Source organism: Pseudonaja textilis, chromosome 8, assembly GCF_049901715.1.
Source record: "Pseudonaja textilis isolate UNSWEBS1 chromosome 8, rPseTex1.2, whole genome shotgun sequence".
In the NCBI taxonomy this organism is placed as follows: domain Eukaryota; kingdom Metazoa; phylum Chordata; class Lepidosauria; order Squamata; family Elapidae; genus Pseudonaja; species Pseudonaja textilis.
Window position 1 is genome coordinate 24,917,550 of NC_141997.1, and position 19,666 is coordinate 24,937,215.

A 19,666-nucleotide genomic window follows, 5' to 3' on the forward strand; every position below is an offset into this window, starting at 1 on the left:
AAATAAAATGAACAGATTATAATAATAATTTTTAAAAACAAACTGTAGAAGTGATGTTAGTGATGTAATAAAAAAAGGAAAAAGTGAGGTAGTGACTGTCACTAGTGAAAATACTCAAGCAAGAGAATTTGGTAGAAGTAAGAGAAACAATCTGCATCTCAAACAATTAGGGAAATAATGGTATCATCCATTATTAATGAATAACATTCAAAACAAAAGTATCAAGAAAAAATGATGACATGAATAGAAGATGTCAAAGAAGGGAGCTGAATATAGCAAATGCCAATTGTTTAAAACATGGAAGGCTAGATTTTAGTATAACAAGCTTGCTATCAGTCCAGAAAATGCTGGTCTCCAAATTTTATAAAAATAGACCATTTCCCCTGAAAAACATCATATTCTGGTCAAACATGTCTTCCAAATCTGAGGGTCATTCCGAGACTTACGTACCAGATGTTTTTTACTGTAAGAGATGGGTTTTGCAATACAACCTGCGTGTCATTATTTGCCTCTTCTTGCCCCCTGCTGCAAACATGCAGAATACTATTCATTTGTTAAAGCAAAAGGAACAGCCTCATTGTGGCATCTTAAATATTTGTAATCACACATACTTTAAGAACTTTCTGCCTAGTGCAGAACCCAAAATGTGAGCGTGTACGCGCACGCCCCCTTCGCTTGCATGTGGCCGCAAAACCACGGGGATTTCCTGCGTGTGGCAGCCAGGGTGAGTAGACCGGGCGAGGCATGGAAAGCAGCTGGGCTGAAAGGACAGGGTGAGCAAGCAAAAACATGAGATATATTAGATTAACAGAGTTGGAAGGGACCTTGTAGGTCATGAGGTTTCACTACAAACAGACGGATGCATAGCTTTTTCTTTCTCCTTCCATTCAATCATGTTTATTCTCGGAAATTGCCTGGGTAAATCCCTACAGTTTTCTTGGCAAGTTTTTTTCTGGACACAATTTATAATGATCTCCTTTCTAGGGCTTAGAGAAAGAGACTGGCTAAGGCAAGACTAGAACTCATGGTCTTCCAGCTTCTAGCTTGATGCCTTTAACCAGGGGTGGGATTCAAATTTTTTAACCACTGGTTCTGTAGGTAGTGGGCGTGGCTTGGTGGACATGTGACTGTGTGGACATTGCTTAGTGGTCATGTTACTGGCTGGGTGTGGCCAACTCAATATCACTCAAATAGAGGCACGTATCTCCTCGCCTGGCCTCCCATGACTGTGGGGATGCTGCAACAGTCATAAGTGTGAAAAATGGTCATAAATCACTTTTTTCAGTGCCATTTTAACTTGAATGGTCACTCCACACAAGCAAAGTGCCAGCAAAGGAAGGGAAAAAAGCTCCAGAGAAGTTCCTGAGACAGGAAGTCTAGTCCTGCCAAGAATGTAATAAGGGTTAACGGAGAGGCAGTTTCTGTAAGCAACACCAGAATGTTTCCTTCCTGCCTTCCTTACAGGATTAGGCCAGTAATTTCTTCTAACAACTGGTTCTCCGAACTGCTTAGAATGTTAACAACCGACTCTAGCAAATAGGTGTGAACTGGTAGAATCCCACCCCTGCCTTTAACTACATGAAACTAGCTCTCATATCTACAGATAGTACAATATAATATTTATCATACATACCTGACAAACAATTGCTATAATATAGAGGTGTACCCATTATGAGTTTTGTTTCAGGAAGTGACTAGTACAATTTTTCATATATAGAAAGTTATATAGTGAAGCGGCATACACTTAAATATTTAAAGCATATTGAAATATGGTTGATTTTGTTATTATAAATCTCAGTATTGGTTCATAATTATTCATATTCTAAGAAACATGTTAAAAGGGATTTAAATGATGTTTCTTAGTCTTATTTTGTTAAGAAATGTTAATACAAAATCAATTTAAAATATTTATTTGTAGCATTTTCAGTTCTCAGTTCATTGCTTAATATATTATTAAACACATTCATATCCAGAAAAAAATAAGAAAAAGCTTGATTTTAATTATCAGCATTTTAAAGCATCACAAAAATTAACCTGTATATATCTCTATTCAGTATCTTTTTTTAAAAAGGTATTTTTTTTACATCTTTAAGAGATACACATTTCAGGAGATATAAATCCCACCATATAACAGTAACAATGCAGAGGAAGTGTCTTTAATCCCCTATTAAAAATAGGCCAGATAAAATCCTCTTTTAATTGAAGCAGGAGATTATTTAAGGCTGGCAGAAAACAGATTCATTACAATTTTGCAGTTTAATTATATTTAATTCATATACATACACGAAAGATACATCTTTTAGTGGACTTAATGGCAAAGGTGAAACTTATTTGACTCTGCATTTTCAGTCACATAAAAATTGATTTTTTAATGTACAACAAAAATATATGTGGCAATGTATTGATGGGGAAAAGTAAAATGTCTGGATTCAGAGCTTTGGTTTCAAGGTAATATAATATATTGTAACCTTACTCAGGAATAGAAGAACTACTGTAATATACAATCTGACATAAATATAACAAAGCAAATTTATTCTATTTGTATGTTGAACTACAATAAATACATAACTAAATAAAAAGGTTTTCCTTTATTTGGTTATATGTGAAATATTTCAACATATTATGTATTTAAGATCAACACGCATACTTTTTAAAATGAGCTGTTCAACACCATTTAAAAGAGATATCTCCAGGTATCCCTATCAAAATATGGATAATTATTAAAATTAAAGTAAGAAAGTGTGAGTATAGAAGGGAGGACAAAGATACAAAGAAAAAGCCAGTATTGGTTTTATTTGTGTAGAATCGTTGCCATGGTGATTTAAACTGATGAGAGATAATAGTATTCTCACATTATTTTGCCTTGAAAGACATGTTTGAACTTCAGTTCAGTCAGCCTCCCAATTTTGGTCTCATCAACATATGATAGATCAGATATCTCCAAACTTGGCAACTTTAAGACTTGTGGACAGATAATGATTTTATCAAATCAACAAGTTTGGAAACCGCTTTGCTAGATTTTTTCTAACCTCTATCAATGTTCATGAAAAGGGAACCCCAACAGAAGAAATCTGGACTGTTCTAGTGACGGAAAGATTAGCCAAGCTATCATTTCTCAATTACACTGTTAGACATATAGATAGACGCTACATTAGGTTTTATTTTTTAATTTCCTTATCTCCATAGAGACAACACAATACTAAAATCAGAAGAAGTAAAAAGAATCAATTCTTTTTGGGGGAGATAATTCAGCATTCCCTTATTCATCTCTGAAATCCAGAAGACTCGATCCAAATAAAATATATTTTTGGATCTGACTCTGTTTAATTGTTCAGGATAGCCAAGATTGGCTGGTGTTGTCATTTGCTAGAAATGAAAAACCTCATCCTGATATAGTATTTGAACAATATCCTGCTAAACTATCAAATCACAGAACTAGATTTCTGCACAGCCACTACTGTGCTTTACAATATTCTGTTTTTCTCTTTCATTAAAAGTGGGGGGGGGGCACCACCAATAATTACAACAGACATGTAAGCACTTAGTACCATTTTCTCAAGTTTTTGAATACTTTTAAAAATATCTTTGTTAAGATAATCCAAATTTATTCTCTGCCTTCATTCCATTGAGAATTGTCCACACAAAACATATTGAGAATTCCTCAGAAGTAAACCTTAAGCAGGATTGCACTGCTAATTCACATCATCTAATATCATGTTCTTCATTCAAAGAACATCCAATATGGAGTTCTAAACGAAAATATGACTTTACTAATCAAAGACATTTCCTTAGTTGAATACTGCCATATCGATATTATACAGTAGTGTTTTTAATAGAAAATACACCAGCAATACTTTGTAACCAATAGCAACTAGACTGTAGGAAGTAACAGACTACAAGTAGATATTTTCTGAATCTGGGATGCAGCCAGAAACCATCCCTGCATCTTTATTCAGAGAAAGGATTCCTATAATCATCGACCAGTTCAAATAAATTATTCATTTATAAAAATACGTATTCTGAACTAGAACAAAGCTGCAAAAATATAAACGTGTATTAGGAGTTTTCCAATTTTCCTTTATCTACTCCTTGTACAGAGTGCTTAGTTCGAGAACACATTCCCAATTTATCTAGAGCAGCAAAGCTTTGTTATGTAAACATGTAAGGATTGCCCAAATTCTATCAGACTTCATATCATACCACAATGAACAAATTCCAGTTGGTAAAAACAAGCATATAAAGCAGAATGAAATTAATTAAATCACGGAAAATGTATATAGCTCATGTCTGAACTGGGGAATTCTTGGTGCTCTTTGAGCTTTGTTGGTTGCTTACAGACATTGGAAATGAGTTCAAAGGCTTTGGAAATGAGTTCAAAGCTATTGTGATGGCTCTGACCCAAAAGTCCCATAGATTTCCTGGACCCGTTCTTGGATCTTCTACTTGAGGCTGATCTGCAATGGAGAAACCTATCTGCTTAGGTTTCTCTTTGTGTCTTTTCCCACTTCCACAATAGTGTTTGTGGATATTTCCAGAGTGCATCAAGATACTTTTGCTTCAAAACTGCTACAAGCAAATTAGAATTCTGGAAACCTCTCTCTCAGGACCTTCATGTAGATGTTAAATAGGACTAAGGACAGATTGGAGCCCTACAGCACATTGAACTGGAGTAACCTTGGAATGACTGCTTATACTTTCACCACTAAGTGAAACTGCCTGCTAAGATAGCAGTGGAATAAAACATGACAATAACTCCCAAATGTCACAAACTGGGTCAGTAAGATACAGTAGTAACAGCCATTATCACAATAAATCATCTTTTGATCAACATTTTCCTTAGCTTATTGTGGTTCACTGGCAGCAAGTGTGAATGGCGGAGGTCTTGGAGAGCAAGGACTCGGATGAGGGGCCTGTGTGTGATGCAGAGATGGGGCCAGAACCATCAGGGAGTGGAGTGCTGCCTTCAGAGCTTGTGAAGGCTGGCAATAGTGATGAAGAGGACCCTGAGAGGCCTGTGCCCAGTGCATGTGTGCACAGGGCTGCTCGGAGGAAAGAGCAGCTGCAGCAGCATGGGCAACTCAGGAGTAAGGCTGCAAGGTGATGCTTCTCCCTTAAGGGATAAAAGCCAGACCTCAGAGGTGGCTTTGCAGGAAGCAAAGAAGTTCTTGCACTTCAAATCTTGTGGAAGTTTGAACTATCCTGGTTTGTGTTTGGAGACTTTTGGTTTTGAATATTTCCTTGCAATTTAATCTAGTGTTCTTGGCAGCCTTGAACAACCGTGACAAGGCTTGTTCTTATCTGGAATAATTAGTTTTAATAGTGTTTTACTGTGAATGAAATGAATTCACAGAGAAGCATTAAAAAGGTTTTGCTTTTATCTCTGGTGTTTGTTTGCTTGGAACGAGGCTTGGGTCAGAACATTAACTCTTGCTTAGACTCCCCTTCCCTTATATTTTCTCCATGATCCTTAACAAATTTATAACTTTACTTGAATGCCATATCCTCATGACCATAACTGAGCCCAAAATTTCTGTTGCTAAGTGAGACACTTGGAAAGTGAATTTTGCCCCATTTAACAACTTTTCTTAGCCCAGCTATTAAGTGAATCACTGCAGTTAAGTTAGTGACATGGTTGTTAAGTGAATCTGGCTTCCCTATTGACTTTATTTGTCACAAGGTTACAAAAGATAATCATATCACCCCGAGTCACTTGCAACTGTCATAAATATGAACCAGTTGCCAAGCATCCGAATTTTGATAATGTGACCATGGGGATGCGACAACAGTTGAAGTATGAAAAATGGTCAAAAGTCACTTTTTTCAGTGCCATTGTAACTTCAAACAGTCACTAAAGGTACTGTTGTAAATCAAGGACTATCTGTATACCAAATTTCAAAGTTTGCAATCATACGGTAGAAAGGTGCAGTTGTAATCCTTATCAATTTTATGAAAACATAATTGGTTTTTACATTATTGGTGATTACCTACAAGTAGTCCTTGACTTACCACAATTGGGAGTGGAGTTTTCATCATTAAGCGATATGGTCATTATTAAGTGGGTCATGCAATGAGACCTATTTTGCAAGCTTTTTTGCCACAGATATTAAGCAAATTATGGTGCTGGTGAAGTGAACTCAACATTCCCAGTTGACTTTCCTTGTCAGAAGCCAGCTGGAAAAGTCACAAATCATGATCCGGTGATTGCAAGACATCCATCTTAAATGTCAGCCAGTTGCTAAGTGCCCAAATTGCAATCATGGGACCACAGAGGTGTGAGACAATTGTAACTTCAAGAACAGGTTCTGAGTCACATTTTCCAAGGCTGTCCTAACTTCAAACCATTGTTAAATGAATACGTCAAGGGCTATCTGCATACATTTTACATTGGAAAAAAATCAAGGATGTTGCAATTACATTCTACTTAAAATTGTATCAATCTTCTTGAACTTTCCTACATTTTCCATCCATTTTTGTTCCAACAAAAAATTAAGTGACTCTTGAGAAGCCGTTTCTTTAATCTTGCAAAATCATTAAGTATGCCAGCAAACAAAACATTGCTAAGCCCTGTTTAGAGAGCTTTATTATTGCTCTTCAGAGCAAATGCTAATAAAAGAGAGCTCAATTTTTAAGCAGACTTTTCAAAGTTGAACCAAGACTCAAATGTGCCAACAGGGTTGTATTTTCCCCCCAGAAAACTTCAGCACCTGCACAAATACTAGTCATTCTTAAACCTAGCCCCCCAAATGATATTTGTGACAGGTACAACCCGTCAAGACCTCTAGTTATAGGAAATGTGGGGTTTTTTTTTTAAAGAAAAGGACATATGACTGCCTCTCTTTAAGACTGCTGGCAACACTTCATCATTCAAATATGGATTCACTATCCTGTGGATCCACCCAGCTGAAATAACTGAAGAAAGCAAGGACAACTTATAAATCCAAAAGATAAAAGCATCATGTCTACATATTCAAGCCTCTGAAACTGAGAGCAACCTCCCATAACTGGATCAGGCAGCACACTGGATAATGCACAGCATGAAAAGCAGTGTGCACATTTACGGGTGTAAAAAGTTACAGATAAATTTTAATTATGGGAATTATTAGAAGTTACATTTGGCACCATTAAAGGAGGCCATTTGATTTTGCACATTTTCTAACTGCCAGCTTGAACAGAAAGAATAGTTAAATACTTCAACTAAGTAGCTTTTTACATTTCAGAGCACACAGAGAGCACAGTTGATCACACAGACCCTGATTGTCAGCTGGTAAGATTTTTTTTTTTTGTTCTTTCTATCGTATTCTTATAATGCTACTCAAGTAGTGCTGGAGGAAAATTTGAAGTATCTTTTAAAGTATTTTTCAAAAAGATCTCAAACCTGTTCGGGGAAAAGAGCAAAACAAAATGGAAAGATTTCTAGTAAAGTTTCTCCTCAAGTCTTGGAAAATTAAATAAAATCTAGTGCAGGTTTCTTATGCAGAGCACAATTTACTTTTAAACAAATTAACGTTGAGCAACTTATCCGAAGAAATATGATCATTCAAGAATGATGTAGCTCAGAGCTAACTACTGTAGCTCAGTAGTTCAAATGAAACAATTATCAACATAAATCATGACTAAATTTCCAATTTTACAACATACTTAGAAATTATACTGAGAGCCAATGGGTGTAATGGTTAAAGGGTTGGGCTAGGAATGGGAAAACCAGCTTCTAATCCTCCTTTGGGTGCTGAAGCCAGCTGGATCACCTTAGGCAACCAATCCCTCTCAGCACTGATCAGCATTAAACTGTGCAACAAGCTAGGTGAAAAACATAACCTTCTGCTGCATCACAACTGATCGCTTTGCTCGGTGAACTGCAGCAACTGGAATGTGTGACAAGCAGATCCTGTATTTCAATGGAACAAATTTGAAAAGCAACAATATTTAGCAGCCAAACTCAGGGATCATCATTCTTTTAAAAATCATCACATAGGTATAGTTTTAGTTTTGAAGACAACTAAACTAAAACCTACCAAAAAAGAAATTAGAGCTGAATTACTTTATAAATTCATGTTAATAGAGTTACTTTAATAAAAATAACAATTCTGTTGGTATAATAAGCAGAGAACTGCACTTTCAAGAAATTGATTCTCACCATTTCCCCTGGTATTAAAAACCTGAGGATCTTTTCTAAATACTCCTCATACAGAAATATTTCGTGGTATCCTACAGTAATTTATTTAAAGGCCCTCTAAAATTCCTCTGCATTACAGAGTTGCATCATGAGTGGAGATGAAACTTCTCTCTGAGATCAAAGAGGCAAAGTAGAAGCAGCCACTGAAAGTCTTGGCTCATCAATGTCTGAATTCACACAGCTTCAAATCCTCCTACATCTAGCGTCCTAAGTGTCACAATGAAATTGCTACTGATCCTGGATTGGTGTCAAAGGTGATACATCTGAAGCCAAACCTGTGCTGGAGGAGAGGCAGTTCCTACAGCACAGAAATTGGCAATGCCTTTGCTCAGCCAACCCATTTTCTTCCTGAGGGTGATGGTAGTTTGGAAAGGAGAAGCCCTCCTCTTGAATATGGGTGCCCATCTGGTGATGATCACGACTTGAGGAAGCAGCAGATGATGCCCAACACTAACCATTCCAAAGCAAAGACTGGAACACAAAACATCTTTGGATGTCAAGGAAGCTCAAGCATTTACTAATTTAAATATAAATGAGGCAGGCAAACCAGCAGATTAAATGTAAATACTGTATGAAAATGTGCAATGCATTTAATGTATTCATTTGCATACATTTATATGCCACTGAATCATATATTGAGCTATACTTATATTGAGATAGTAGTTTGGAAAAACTAAAGCTTTATAACTCTATCTCCCATCACTTATAGAATTCTTCTATGCCAATGGAAGGACTTTCTCAGTAGTAGTAATAGTAGATAGTAAATGTTCTCATCTCCATAGATTTGCTTAGTTGTTTCCCAAAAGCATTAGATTTGGCATGACTCATAGCAAAGGTCCCTTCTAGGCTTGATCTGTTCTTTTTTGCAGTGACCCTTTGAGCGCAGAGAAAGCTCTACAAATCCATCTTCTACTTCTGTTACACTCCTTAAAACAATTCATGGATTGACTTCAGGGAAAGACAGACTCCAGTGAGAACAGTCTTGGCAGCATGGATTCTCATAGGGGTCATGTGCAGGTTAAAGCTCGGGTGATGAACAAACATTTGTATTTTCCAGTCTATGATACTCAAGAGTGAATAAAAGCATTACGAGTAATGTAAATCTCCCTAGTGAAGATGGCTCCTGATAATCCAGGAGGAGAAGAGGTTTGACCTTCTGGAGACTCAATGATAGTACAGCTAGGGACCTCATGCTGGCATAGTTTTCCTTGAAAGGTCCATCTGTGCTAGCTTTCTCTTGGAGCAGCATATTTATGTACTAATTTCAGGTACAAAGTTTATGCAGAGGAGGTTGTGTCCATGCGCCCTGCGCCCAACTCTGCTTCACACAAAATACTGGTAATAGTTTATTTTTTAACCTAAAAAGTAGTAAAATACAATGATTGGACTGGTTTTCTGAGTCGGAGAAAGGATAGATTCAGACTACAGGTAGTCCTTGACTTACAACAGTTCATTTAGTGACTGTTCAAAGTTAGAATGTAACTGAAAAAAGTGACTTATGACCGTTTTTGTCACTTACGACTCCTGCAGCATCCCCTAGTCATTTGATCAAAATTTGGATGCTTGGAAACTAATTCATATTTATGATGGGGTGCAGTGTCCTGAGATCGCGTGATCACTTTTTGTGACCTTCCAACAAGTAAAATCAATAGGGAAGCCAGATTCACTTAACAACCATGTTACTAACTTAAGCACTGCAGTGATTCACTTAACAACTATGGCAAGAAAGGTCATAAAATCGGGCAAAATTCACTTAGCCGCTGTTTCATTTAGCAACAGAAATTTGGGGCTCAATTGTGGTCATAAATGTATTCATGCTCATGTTCTGCATTTATGCTGAGATTTCAAAGTCCATTTTTTAAAAACCCAAAGTCCCTATGGTGAACGCAGTATGTATGTTGAGTTGGGTTGGGAGCCAAGAGGATTTCCCGAGGGCTGTTTTTCTGCCCTGTTGCATAGCCAGGCTGAAAACTCCATCCTCCATTGTTGCTAAGCTTTCTCCCACTCTTGTTCTGTGCTACTCTTCTGCACCACTTTTGCTCACTTGGCTCTATCCATTGTGCATACAGGCACAATTGATTCTTGTTCCAATCGGAACCTTTCAGAGTGCATTATTCTTATTTTTAGTAGGATTTTGTTCTACGAGGGCAGCATTGTATTGTTATAATCATTGTGTTCTTCTATTTATTCATACAAAGCAGGAGCGCTTAAACATTATTTTAAAGGTTTTTTTAAAAAGAAGAATACAAACCCTGTAATAATGAAACATCGTAAATTAGTGTCTGTGTCTACTCAATGGCTGGCTGCTGCAGACTGTATCATCTGGCTTCTCCTAAGTGGTAGCAGCTATTAAATAAAGTTGATGAGAGATTAGTGCTTTCTCTGCCTTGTAAGGTGTTGGCTAAATGTCCCCAGGAGTTTAATTAAAAGCGTCTGCAAAGACCTCGGTTTTTTTGTTGTTGCTGTTGAGGACCCAGAGAATTTTCCTGAGAATATATTAACTATTGTTATCATGAAATCCTCCATTTTTTCTGCAGGTCAGTTGGTCAGTAGCAGTCAGTTTGGACCTCTGTGGCACCTACTCTTGTGACTATACAGGATGCAAAACAAGGGATCAAGAGGCTGATCCCAAAATCTCTTGGTTTGCCTTTCAGTTGTCTGCCTGTAGCACTCACAAGATTTTTAAGCTTTGTTCTGACAGAATATGAACTTTGTCTGATCATGTCTCACCAAGTCACTGTTCACTCTTAATTTGGATTGGGAAAAGAAGGGGATACCAAAAGGTTAGAGATTATCATTTCTCTTGTTTTATTTATTGACGTCTTTTTTCCCCCCTTTAAACCAGTCCATAGGCTGATACTAGTGATTTATTCCTTTGCCAGTATTATCTTCCTTGAAGTTCATTCTTATTGCTTCCAGAGCAATTATACCATAGTAATTCTATTAAGATTGAAGATAATTAAATAATGAAAATATTTTATTTTTATAAATAGAGTAGCCTTTTCCTACTGCATACGTTTCCTGTTACTCCCATTTCCTTTATTCTATATGAGTGGGATTCATTTTTTTTCAATCCAGCTACAATCAATAAAAAGAAAACAGTGAATCTCTAGTTTTAAAAAGCCATACAATATTTTCGTATTTAAAGGTGCATTATTCTTCTAACAACTTTCCTTGTAACTCTTGTTATACCATCCATTCAACACTCCTTGATGGACATTAGGATTCCTATTCACCAGTAACATCTCATTTCACTTTAACCACAAGAAACTCCAACTATTTGCATCTATATTTATGCTGTCAGGTGATAAATATATTATTTACTCTTTGGAGGAAGGAAAGGAATCTGTTTTGTTTGTTTGTTTATCCTTTAAGGCACTCTACAAGTTAATAACCACAAATTTACAGACGATGTAATCCCAGTTTAATTCATAGACTGGGCACAGATTATACATAGAAAATTACATTGTCCACAATTTCCAAAAGGTAAGCTAACTGGCAACATTCTGCTTCTTTGAATCTAGAAAATATTCAAAGCATTTGACCTTGCATTTCTGGTTTGTTCCAACACAAACAACAGGAACTAGCACATGCAAATTTAGACTAATTTAAATGAATGATATCTTGTTAAGTAGGAGGATTCTCAACCTAATGTATAAGGCGCCTTTCCTCAACACAAAACAAAATAAAATATGAAAAATGGACTATTAAGATCTTATTGCCCTTAATGCATTTGGAATATGGAAAGACTGATTTTCAACCTAAGGGCTAAAGCTGCTGCATTTTAAAGATGAGATTAGATTATTAAATTCCTCATTAGCTTTTCATACTAGTTCTTTCTATAAAATTGTGGAGGAATTGAATTAAAAAGGGCATTTTGCAGATGCTCAGATTTGTCTGATTCCCCCACTCCCGAATTCAAGTTTTGATTCTAAGCAATCCACAAGCATATGTACATCAAGATGAATTTCTTAAGCTTATTGTTTAGATGTTGCATATATTCAGTAATATAGTCAGCAATGTCTTGTGAACTTATTACAGTAAGTAATAATCTTTCATTAGCTTAAAAGAAACATGGAATTAATCAAGCAAAACACATAGTATGCTGATATTAATAAAGACAAACCTACACTTTGCCAATTTAGGAAGAATTCTGTTATATAGCTTTTACTTCTTATACGTCTTCCCAGAGGCCTCCAAAGAGATATAATTGGCTTCATATCTGATCCATGTTGTTCTCTCTTTTTGCACTAACCCGGGATACATTGTGCTAAATCAGGGCTGTCAAACTCGTGGCCATGCCCATGCCTGGTTTAGCAAAGGGGAAAAAAGTCACGATATGTCACACGATGACACCATGATGACGCGAGTTGGACATCCCTGTGCTAAATGCTTCAAGGCTTTCATTGGCTCAGTTAAACATAAAATAAGCACTTATTAGTCTAAAAGTTTTCTCTCTTTTGGAAGGTCCAGATTTGCTTACAGGGCAATCTCTTTACCTGCTCCTCAGACAACAGAGGTGCAATTATTTTCTATCCCACCAGGTACACTTCTAACATTTTGGCTTCTTAATTTCCAGAAGATTCCTGATAAAGTAAGTATACTCTACACTTCCATTTAAGTAAATTCCAACTAAGTAAGGTTCCCATAATAAAATTTTATTTCTCATGTATTATTTTACTGTAGATGCCTTACAGGTAGGGTTCCCAATACAATGGATGGGAACCAATGTATCTTAACCATTTCTGTATTCAACTTCCCCATCGATTTCTTACACACTTAAAAAAAATGCTTGTAAACAAATTGGAAATCTAGTCAAACATTGCCTTGTTTCCAAAAGTAGCTGTGAAGTATAAATTCTATTCATAAACCTCCTCAGAACATAAAGAGCTATGGTTGTAAGCTAATACTTTGTTAAAGGTAACTTTTAACCTTTAGCCCAAAAGAAAAATAAAAAATATAAGCAATAGTAATATGAAATGCTTCATGAGGTAGCATTTTAGAAAATCGTTGCTTCTATCTTCAATTGCTGACCAAAATATGTTAAGCCACATTGTTGCTAAAAATGATATGTTTGAAAATCCGTGTTGTACAAAATCCTAATGCAGAAATGCATAAAGGACTTTTCAATGTGACTCAGTCCAAGAAGTGTATTATTTCTGCACAATTACTTCTATTTTACATATTTTGTACTGTTTCCATTTTTATGTATGAAATATTTTTGTAGGTCCATTCAGTTATTAGATAAAATTGTGTTTTTTCATCCATTTTGATAGAGCCCATTTGATCTTCATGAGGGTTTTTTTTTGAGGGGGGGTTATCTTGGTAGATTTCCAACACCAGAACAAGTCAAGAGAAATATAGCCCTGTTCCTTTTCCCAGATAACATTGATCATGATTTTCCTACATGAGTTATGATATTCCATAGTACTATATTTTACCTTCTACTAATATGCATGAAGGTACCGCGAGGTGTCACCTGGAGTTTTGGTATGAAATATAATTTATACCTGAAGCTCTATTGACCCTTACTATTCAACTTTAACAAAGTAATTTGTACCCTTAAAGATTGTTTAAGTTGAATAAGAACTGGGACAGAGCAAGCTGAAAGAGGAGTAAATGCTAAATAGGGAACTGGATTCAAAGATGAAAGTTTAGCCTGTTTTAGAGGGAGTTTACACCCTCTAAAAATCTGCAATCTTGAATCTTTGGGTGTTATTGGATTCACTGGGAATAACTACATTTAGCAAGTTTTTGCACCTTTGTGCCTGATACAACCTTTTCTAAGCTAGTCAGATTTAGCAACCATTATGCCTTGTTTGCATTCCACATTGATACAATAATATGCTCTACCTGGAGAAGCATTGGGAATTTATAACTGATATAAAATGCCACAGCTAGGACACTAACTGGCACATGGTACACGATATCTATTATAAAATATCTGTACATTTATACATTGCTAAGCAGATTTATTCTGAGGTGTTGATAGTGTCCAATTAAATTAAAGTTTTAAACCATTTACAGCCCATTTATCTGATGTCCATTTCTCCTATTTGAATTTACACAACTGTTAAGACATGCAGAAGAACCCTCTGCTGTTAAAGTCCTGTCTTTCTGTAGGGAAGGCGTATTGTAGGGAAGGCGTATTGCATCAGCCATTCCAATCCTAATATTTAAAAAGCTGTACAGATTTTTTTTCCACCATAATTTTAATTGTTGTTAGGATCAATCTTAGGATCAATTTTATTGATAATTTTAAACCTTATGACTTATATTCTCTTCTTGCTTCTAAATTTTGTTATCTGGTTTGGTTATACACCAATCTGTAAAGATGGGATATAATTCAAATAAATAAATAATGCCAGATATGAATATAGTTGTTATAACGTTCTACAAAGATCCAAATTCAAAGGACAAAATGTGATTCAGAGTCAATGGCATTCATGAGCATCTATATCAGCTGTGACATTTCTGGAGTTACATGGATGACCCTATCTGGGAAAAGACAAATTTTGTTTAAGATGTTTCTAACAAGTGTGCCCATATGAACTTTAATCACATTTTATGCTCCAAATGTGGAATTCATTCAAATACCTTATGTCTTAAACATTTTGTTTCTATTACTTCTTTCAGTTATCTGTATTAAATTTCAAATCTGGTTTCAATTCACTTAAATAACCAATAGAACTCAACAACATCCATATTTTTCTAGACATTGTATTACTAAAGTATATACTATAGTACTATATGCCCCAGAATCAAATAGGTATGGCAGTGATCCGATGGGATATTTCCCATAATGAATATGATAACAAAAATACACAACTGATATCATTAATGTTCAAAATAACAGAAAGAGAAAAACATGTATTTAAGAAGAAATGATTAATATCCTAATATTACTAAAGGTCTTTGCTGATGAACCTTTATATATTATCTGGAGAAATCATGGAAAACCAGTGAAATGCTAGATGACTTGTAGACTAAATGATACTGCTATCTTCCAAAAGGAGAAAATGAAAGAATCGGGGAACTATAGATCAGCAATCTATAGTTTAATTTTAGACAACCCAGAGTTGCCTTGGGTCGAGATGGTTGGCAATAAATAAATAAATAATTTTTGACCCCAATATCTGGAGTTGATTATAAATAATTTATAAATACTTGAAAATGTATGGTAATTAAAAGAAAAAGTATGCATTTGTCAAAAATAAATATTGTCAAACTGGATTATGTTATCTCATTTCACTTGGCATCACTGTGAAGCAGTATATAAGTCTAAGTGCTATTGCTATCTTCCTTGGTAAATGGTAGAAATACTACAGAATATGATATAACAAAGCAAAGAATTTAACAATATAGCCCTATTCTTTGTGATTAGGAAATTGTTAAACGGGGACTAGATAGATGATAAATAGATACAGACTCCTTGAAAACTGTTCTCAAATGAGAATTCAACAATGATTCCAAAACCAATTGGAGTAAACAACCTCAGTTCTAAGTCTTATACTGTTCAAAATTACTACTAAAGCCTTGAAAGAAGTAATAGAGGAAGCAACTGTCAGATTAGCAACGCCACAAAGTTGTTTGAGATAGCTAATATCTTAGAAATCAGAAATATAACTTAAAACAATCTTAAATTAGAAAAAAAGGCCAAAAATAACAATAAAACTAAACTGAGACAAATGCAAAGCTATACGTTTGTAGAAAACAAAAAGCAAAAGCAAAATAATAGGATACTACATTTCTGGCTTGGTGGCAGTTCTTGCAAAAATATAGAACAATCTTAGAAACAGCAGTGGGCCTTGAGAAAAGATGAATTAATAAAATGAATAAAAGGGGGCATGAAAGCTGTTTTGAAGGATCTAAAAGATGTTGCACATAAGAAGGCTGTGAGCTGCTTCAGTCTGAAGGACACAGAATAATGGATTTAAGCTACAACCCAGCGGTGATAGGCTCCTCTTTACTGATTAGTTCAACTGAAGCCTGAGCAACCATTGGTCAGGGATGGTTTAACATAAATTCATGGGGTGGGAATCAATCCAGATGGTCTAAGTAATTCCAGAATAAAGCAGAGAACATTATAACACACCATGCCAATTTGAAGTTTAGCTGATGTCAACTAATTCATGGAGCTGCAATATTAAAGACTATCTACAATTTATAGCAAAGTTTGTCCTGTAATAGACGATACACAACTCTTTGTTCTTCTGTTTAACTTGGTTTCTTGGTTTTATTCATTTATTTTATTTATTTAACGCATTTATATGGCTGTCCATATCATGGAAAGTGACTCTGATTATAATAGAAAGCCAAGCAGAAACTTTCCATATGGTGTAAGGATTTTTGTACCTCATAGTTTCTGACTAATGACATGACTAGTAGTACTGAAATAATCTGAATAAATGACACCTGAAATTTTATGCAAAATATCTATATGAAGAATAATTTGTCATTCTTTCCCCCCACCCTGTTTTCTGCACAGAACACCCACAGCCAGCTAGCACTCTTTTTAATTTATTTTATACACAGAACACTCACAGCCAGATAACATTTCAAGGAAAATTCAATATTTATGCTAAACAAAGTGTGATTCATTTCTCTTTGCTTAGATTTATTTCTCTTATTACTATTGGTCAGCACCAATAATGCAACATAGTAAAGCAGTCAGGCCCTACTGTTTTACATGAAGTTTTTACTTTTGAGTTAACAAAGTACGGACTGTAACAGAATGATGAAGAAACCCCACACAAGCAAGCAATGCCTACCTGCTGGGGACAATCATGCAGAATATCCCTCAAGGGCTACTTCTTATGACCTCAGTTGCAAATCATGAGATGGATTATCGGACTCATGACTGATCAGGGAGTAGAAAGCTTCAGAAAAGAGAGCTTGTAATAATATTTAAAGCAGGCCTGCAGAGATTTTACATGCTTGAAAAAGCCTCCTAAAATGTAAATGTTTATAGTTATGTTTTTTTTCTAAACATGCCATGTCAGGAGTATGTGTGATTCTTCTATAGGTCAAGAACCCTTAACAAATTTAGAAGAGTACAAACTGGCTTTCCAATTTCAATGCATGTACTATTGGTGTACAATAGAACTATCTTGCCAATATATGTTCTTCACAAAACAGGCTTTCTCTTCTTATTGTAAGGCACAGTATTTAATTGCAACCAGCTTCCATTCTATTAAGGAGTCAGTCTAAATGGAGACAGGGAGAAAAGAGCTCCAGTAAAGTCAGTTGGGACATGATTCTATACAACAGACTTGGAATTAATACGATGGTGTAATGAAAAGATCCACTTTAATTACACAATCTGTTGCTATCCCCCAACAATCATTGACGAAACTTTTTTTTAAAGAAAAACGCTGAAATAAGTGTTGGGGTGGGGTGGGGGGGAGTCCAGGTGATTAACTTGACTAATTGCTACCACATTAATTTCTTCAGAGGGAAATTACAGGGTGCAAATTATCCGTTGAAGTGAAATCTTCGCAAGGAAAGCATGCAGCATCTGGATGCGACTAATGGAAGAATGAAAAGTAAATGAAAAAGTTAAATGAAAGAGAAATAGTAATTCTTGGAGAAGCAATCGGCTTGAACCTCTGTCTTGGCAATAGCTACCCCTGGAACTAATGCATTTATTTCCAGGGAAATAATAAATGTAGGGTGTGCTGCATAACTAGGATCTGAAGCCTGTTTACATGAGGCCAAATCAAGCACAGAAAGTCTCACTGAAGCATCCTCCATAAATACCTCCAACTAAATGCAGCAAAGATGAGCACCGAACCCTTCTCTTCCCTCATCTGCATGTCAACTGTATCCAGGAGCAACCTCCAACGAACGGGGAAAAACAAGCAGGGCACCCAAAGGATCCATATTTGCAGCCTCAAAAAACTTGTAATCCTCCCTCTTTCATCTGTCACGCATACAGTAAGGCGGGGGCGGAGAGACTTATCTCCCATCCCCGGATCAACATTTCCCAAAACAGAGCCAGGGGCCGGCTTGGCTTTGGCTTTGGCTTTGCTCAGCTCCTGCGGGCTCTGAAGCCATCACAATTCCCTGGAAAGAAAGAAAAGGAAAAAAAAAAAAAGCCGCGTACGAGGCTCCAGGGGCAGCTGCCAAACAACATGTGGCGGACGGAAAGTGAGGAGGGCTTCTACGTTAAACGGGGCAGCTCGCGGGGTCGCTATCCCGGATTGGCCCTGAGTAAAGAGGGTAAAAGTCGAGACCGCGAAGAAGGCAGCGCGGGGCCTCCGCTTACTTACGTATCTATTAATAAGAGTCCTGAGGCGGCTGCAATCCATGGTGAAGCGACTGGCAGCTGCTCCGGCGGCGCCCTCCCTTCGCTGCTCTCGCCCAAGTGTGGTGGTGTGTTGGGAGGGGGGGGGGGATTCGTTCTGGCTCGGCTCGGCTCGGTTCACACTTCTGCTTCCCGCAGCCACGCTGGGATTTCTACCTCACAGCAGCCCCGCTCGCCGCCCTGCCCTGCCATGCCCCGTCGCCGGGTACTCTTGGCGGGAGCTTCTCGTCCCTCGCTCCGGCTCTGTCATGCGTGCCCCAGGCTAGCTCGCCTTCCCATGTGCGCTGCTCCGGTCCGCGGCGCCCCGAATCGTAGCAGCGCCGGCAGCAGCTGGCTTCGAAGGAGGCGGAGATGGAGGAAAGAAACAAAAAGGCAACTTTGCTCCACAGAGACGGCCGGAGACCGGCCGAGGATGTTTCCTTCTTCCCTTCCTTCCCAGAAACTTCCCGCTGCGCTGGGCCGATTTCCTGCGCAACCCCGCGAGCCTCGCTCGCTTCTCCGTCGGGGTTTTGGGGTTTTTTTTTTCCCCCCGCTCTCCCTCTTTGATCTTTCCCTGCTAAGCCAGGCAGCTCACGTCATACGCATGCGCGGTCCAATCTCTTCGCCAGGAGCAAGACACCCTGCCATCCCCGCCCCGTTGTTTCCCACAAGTGCTCTCCTCGCCCCGATTTCCAGGACTGCCTGGAGCAAAATCGGAAACGAGGCTACCTTACACGCGCCGTTGGGCCGTTTAGAGGCGAAAAGACGGAGGGGGGGCGGGTGGCCGAGCGCGGTGCATTGGGAAGAGACGGGCACGGGCCACCTCTGGGCGCATCGACGACCACCAGAACAAACTTCAGAAGTGCTCAACGCCCCCCCCACCCCACCGCGAGACGGTGTGGTGTGACAGCTTTCGACGCGCTCTTGTGCCCGCGGGGCTCTTGAAATCTTCGCGAGGGGGAGCCGAAGGCGGAAGAACTCGGGAAACAATGCGCCTTTTGTTCAGCCGAGAGCGCAACTGTAGTTGTCCTCAGATTCCTCACAGGCTGTGGTTTATTTCCTCCCCGTTTTTCCTTCCCGGACATCTGTTGAAAAGAGGATTAATTTCGCGTTCCCGGCCTGCCTTGATACTCTCCAAAACCCTAAAAGCACCAGGCTGGGGAAAGTTGGCCTGAAAAGAAACGGCGATGCTAGACGGACAAAAGGCG

General features: G+C 37.8%; 1 protein-coding gene across 10 annotated transcripts in view; it reads right to left on the reverse strand.

Annotated features, from left to right (window-relative positions):
• The window catches only part of ATP11A (ATPase phospholipid transporting 11A), a 112,499-nt gene extending 93,433 nt beyond the window's left edge, over positions 1–19,066 (reverse strand). For all 10 annotated transcript variants that reach the window (XM_087938556.1, XM_026708404.2, XM_026708406.2 and 7 more), the window contains exon 1: positions 18,445–19,066. In XM_087938556.1, coding sequence (XP_087794682.1) covers positions 18,445–18,483 — 39 coding nt within the window. In that variant the 5' untranslated portion in view covers positions 18,484–19,066. The remainder of the gene's footprint in view (positions 1–18,444) is intronic.
• Between the last annotated feature and the right edge of the window lie 600 nt (positions 19,067–19,666).